The sequence below is a fragment of the Telopea speciosissima genome, chromosome 10 (assembly GCF_018873765.1).
Source record: "Telopea speciosissima isolate NSW1024214 ecotype Mountain lineage chromosome 10, Tspe_v1, whole genome shotgun sequence".
NCBI classification, from domain to species: Eukaryota; Viridiplantae; Streptophyta; class Magnoliopsida; order Proteales; family Proteaceae; genus Telopea; species Telopea speciosissima.
The window spans coordinates 20,192,536-20,196,967 of record NC_057925.1 but is presented as its reverse complement, the minus strand read 5'-3'; the positions used below and the strand labels follow the sequence as shown (position 1 = coordinate 20,196,967).

General features: G+C 35.0%; 1 protein-coding gene across 1 annotated transcript; it reads right to left on the bottom strand.

Moving 5' to 3' along the window:
• Positions 1-460: 460 nt before the first annotated feature.
• LOC122642906 (annexin D3-like) lies at positions 461-2,324 on the bottom strand. Its single transcript, XM_043836522.1, has 6 exons — positions 2,181-2,324; positions 1,892-2,055; positions 1,418-1,648; positions 1,119-1,328; positions 929-1,018; positions 461-831 (listed from the first exon to the last, which is right to left on the bottom strand). Exons 1-6 carry the CDS (start codon positions 2,254-2,256, stop codon positions 628-630), a joined length of 975 nt encoding a protein of 324 aa, XP_043692457.1. The 5' UTR covers positions 2,257-2,324; the 3' UTR covers positions 461-627.
• Between the last annotated feature and the right edge of the window lie 2,108 nt (positions 2,325-4,432).

Sequence of the window (4,432 nt, the reverse complement as noted above, 5' to 3'; positions counted from 1 at the left end):
TTTATCCATATCCTTTTCCGTTACAAGTCCAATGCAATTTTCTGTTGTTGTAAGAGAATTTTCGTAACATGATTTGATTATTTTTCATTGAAACAAGTTAAGCATAAGGGAAAGGCATGTCCTGTGTTCAGGATTTTCCTCTCATTCTCTCTTCTTTTTATTTTAACAGTAGTTGTGAAAATCTCTGAGAAAAAGCACCTGCACAGTTTTGCCACCAAGCAAGCATTTAAGCACCAAAATCAATCATTTTTGCCACCAAGAAACAAATCCAATTCTATGTTATTTTTTTGGGCAAGAGAATGCTAACCAGTCGTGTAAGCCCCTGCACTAGCGCAAGGGGCCAACGTGAGTATGCACAAAAGTATTGATTCAGATGGGATTTTTTTATTTCTTTGGGAGTGAACGGTCTTTTTGCATGCTTCAATGTTTGGACTAAAGAACCACACGACCGGTTAGCATTTTGTACAAATTCTGTTTTTGAACTTTGATGATTGAAACTTTTGTACAAGAAATTGATATAATATAATCATGGTTCTAGCTAGCTAGTATCAAATTTTAGAAACAGCAAGTGAGCTCACAATACATTTTATCCCACAAGAGACACACAAATGATCTAGTGCATGTGGTTCAAATTTTTCCTCCAAGCAAAGTAACTAAAAAATCCTTGTAATCTCCTGATGTATCACCAATGACTGCATTGTCAAGGCTATGTTTGTATGTGTTGTAGTACTCTGCTCTGATCTTCATCATATCTATTTCAGCTCGAGTTACAATGGCTCTAGTCAACGAATTCTCATCTGTTCCCACTCGAACAACTGATTTTTTCACAACCTAACAATAATTGGAAACAGAGAAAAGGAAAATGTCTAGAGAAAATCCATAATTTTCATGGAAGGTTAAGGAAATTAATTTTCCTATGTTTAATTACCTCTGCAAAGTGTTTCTCAGGGGTATCTATGCACAATATTGCCAATCTGAAGATGTATTTAAAATTTCCACTGCCACTGCTGTCTATGTCCTATTAATTAATGAATGGATTTATAAAACTGTCAGTCAAAATGTTTAGAAGGCCTGAGAAAATATAGATGGAGCTTTACTTTTGATCCTGAATGGCTCACCTGGTAAATGGAATTCCCATAATTTTGTTTGTAACACTCAAATGTTGCTTTGAGTTGATACTTATTCCTGGTACTGAGCATCAATATCACTCCTTCATGATAGAACTCCTTTTCAATAGCATCATGAAGCACAGCAGACTCTGAATTTTCAAGATTTGAATCCACCAATTCTCTGTCATACCTATAGGAACTCACTAAGCACAAAAGAAGCTGCAAGACGCACATGAACTAACTCAGTTAGACACTTTATAATGCTGTGCCTCCAGTCAACTGGGTTTGTGATGAGTGTGGTTTATTACCTTTCTGAGAGGTAAGAAGGACACATTGGATGTGATGTCTTCTTCAAGGGAGCAATTAAAGAGGGAACAGTATGCTTGCCTCACAGCCATCAAATGTTCTGGAGTTGATGCACAGGCAATCTCTATAATCACTTGGAGATGATCAACACCTTTCTCCTTCTTCCTCAAGCTTTTATTAGCCAATTTTGCATCCCTTTCGGAAGGATCCATCATCCACATAATCACTGCATTCTGGTTTTGTCACAAGATCAGTGTTAAATTCAGGCACAGACTACTAAGATGTGCAAGCCTGGTTTATAAGATCAAGAGGGATTCCACCAGTACTCTTAAATTCTCAAGCAAATCAGCCAGACAGGAGGTTTGATTCATACCATATCTTGTTGATTGGTTACATATGATTCTGTGTGTGTGTGTGTTTGTGTTTTGTGTTTTCAGAACTGAAAAGTTGATTGTGAGATTTGGAGAAGAACAAACCTTAAAATCAGAAAAAACCAAGTAGTCATGAGGGAGCTTGGAATTGAGGGAATCAATGAGGGGCTTATGGTGAAGTTGCTGATATATCTCTCTGATCTTCTTTCTCTGGCTGGCATTTCTGCAGCCCAAAATCCTAATGATCTCCTTCGTATCTGTTCTCCATACTGCATTCATGATTCATGGTGAATTCAACAAACAGTACATTGTCACCTTTGACATAAACATGATGGGAACCCAGAAGATGAAGAAAAGAAAGACAGTTTATGGAAGGAAAAGAGAAAAAAGAAACCTCCGAAAGCTTCTTCGAGATTCTCACAATCTTTGTCTGGACTAGGAATTTTATCTGGTATTCTGATTGTGGCCATTTTTTTTCTCCTTCTTCCTTGGTTCAGACCTTGGCTGAAAATCAAACTAATTGGAGAACAGAGGAAAAGAAGGGGAGGCAAATGAAGTAGATTCAATTATTGACAATTGTTTCATCCAACATGTAAATAAAGGTGCACTCCATCCATAATCTTTCTTGATAAGACACTATCAAGGGAAATACATGGAAAGAAAGAAAGTCTAAGTGGGTTTTAGATTTTGGTTTGGAACCATCTTTATCTACTAACACCAGTAAAGTTTCACATAAGAGAGTTGATCTCCTTTCCATATTTTATGATTAGGTTTTGATTTTTGTTAAATTAAACCATTACTCCCATGCACTATCTCTATCATTGGATCAAAATGATATAAGAAATTCTTACCCAAAAAAAAAAAAAAAAAAAAAAAATTGATATAAGAAACATTATTTTACACTTGGTAGCTTAACTGCTAATCTTTAAATGGGCTTCATGTCATAATCTTATTTTATGAAAAATTAAGCATATGCAAATACTTAATCATTGACTTAATTTGTTTTTCATTCTCATTGTATAGCCAAGGCATCATATGCAGTGTGAAATCAACCTTTTCCAGTCCGTAGGACCACCTTAATATAAAACAAATTAAAGTAAATCAACCTTTGCATCTATATCAAATCACATTGTTGTTTGGAACATTTTTATATGGTTAGAAAGCTAAAAAGATACCCATAATTTGATTATGGTTGTAGGTCACTTAAATATTATTTAGCCAATCCCATGCTTATCATGTGATCGATCTTGATAAACAATTCCTCAAATTTTCACTCATCTGAAAGGGTTCATATGAGTAGATTGAAACCAAGGGTTAAGATTGTGTTTGGTGTGTATTTTGGAAAAAGATTATGTTATAGAATGTATTCTGAAACCTGATTCTTCTCTATTTTCTCGCTTCATAATGCATTCTAGACTTAGAATCTATTTTAAGAATTGAATACATATCAAACACAACCTTAAATTACAAATACTCATAATTGACTTAGATCATGTTTTCTAGACAACTAAACAAATTTTTTTTATTTCAATAGTAGTTAAAAAGTTTTTTTTTTTTTTACTTCATATATTAGTGATAATTTTAAGGCAAATCAAGCACGTGCAAAACAGAATAGTTGACATGAACTTCTATTTTATCTGAATTAATTGGGGACTTCTTAAATAATAAAAAAAGGACTGATCCGTGATCACATCGCAAACAGCCGCTAACTTGGTTGGTTGGAGGCATTGCAAGTTGAGTGCATGCTCCCAGGAGGTCAAGGGATCTACTCTCCTAGATTGCATATTGTGCCAAAAAGGCACCCCTTTCTCCCCTCCCCGCCCCCCCTAGTTGTAGATTGTGGGCTTGTCTTAGCCTTACCCCTTAGCTTGTAGTTGGCCTGTAGGCCTTTGTGTAAGATAGACCAAATTGTGGGCTTGTCTTAGCCTTAGCTTGTAGTTGGCCTATGGGCCCTTGTGTAAGACAGACCAAAAAAAAATAAAAAATCCATACATCACATCCATAATGTTTAGGAATCTTTTTTTTTTTTTTTTAATAACAAGAATTTATTAACAAAGGAACAAAGTTCCTGAAACATCAACATACAATGGAAGAAGAATACTGTTTAAGAATCTTAGGACATAGAAGATGTCTTCTCTGGTACAACTATAACAGTTGGTTGGGATTTTAATAAGGATAAGGACGATAGCCAAGTTGTACACCTTGTCACCCATTTTTTAGGGTTAACCATTAAATGGACTGAGGACCATTGCAAACCTGTATACCTATCTAAAATAAATAAATGTAAGAGTGTGAAATGGTTTGGTTTTAGTCCGATTTCACAGATTTCATGAGAATGGAGGAATCTGAACTCAAATCAATAAGAGAAGATTTGTTTTTGTTTTAGATTTGATTTTTATTCGGTTTTCTCTTATGGGTTTGATATTAAACTCGGTTACTCATGTACATATATACATAATTATGGGAAGAAAACATATTTCATAATTTCGTATCAGTGTCTTATCGGTATGGTTTGGTTTTGATCTGATTTTTGGTTTTATGCGGTCAGATTTTCATTGGTTTCACAATACTTTAATCCGAAGTAAATCCACTAAGCCTTGGTTTGGTTCAATTCGACTAGTCTGGTCAATTCAGTTTGATTTCTAC

What these genes read in the sequence shown, in the direction of transcription:
- LOC122642906 (XM_043836522.1), bottom strand. Translation starts at nt 2,256, where the DNA reads ATGGCCACAATCAGAATACCAGATAAAATTCCTAGTCCAGACAAAGAT. An exon ending in ATGGGAATTCCATTTACCAG is followed by an intron (nt 1,019 to 1,118) that starts GTGAGCCATTCA and finishes ATTAATTAATAG; the next exon opens with GACATAGACAGCAGTGGCAG. An exon ending in CTGAGAAACACTTTGCAGAG is followed by an intron (nt 832 to 928) that starts GTAATTAAACAT and finishes AATTATTGTTAG; the next exon opens with GTTGTGAAAAAATCAGTTGT.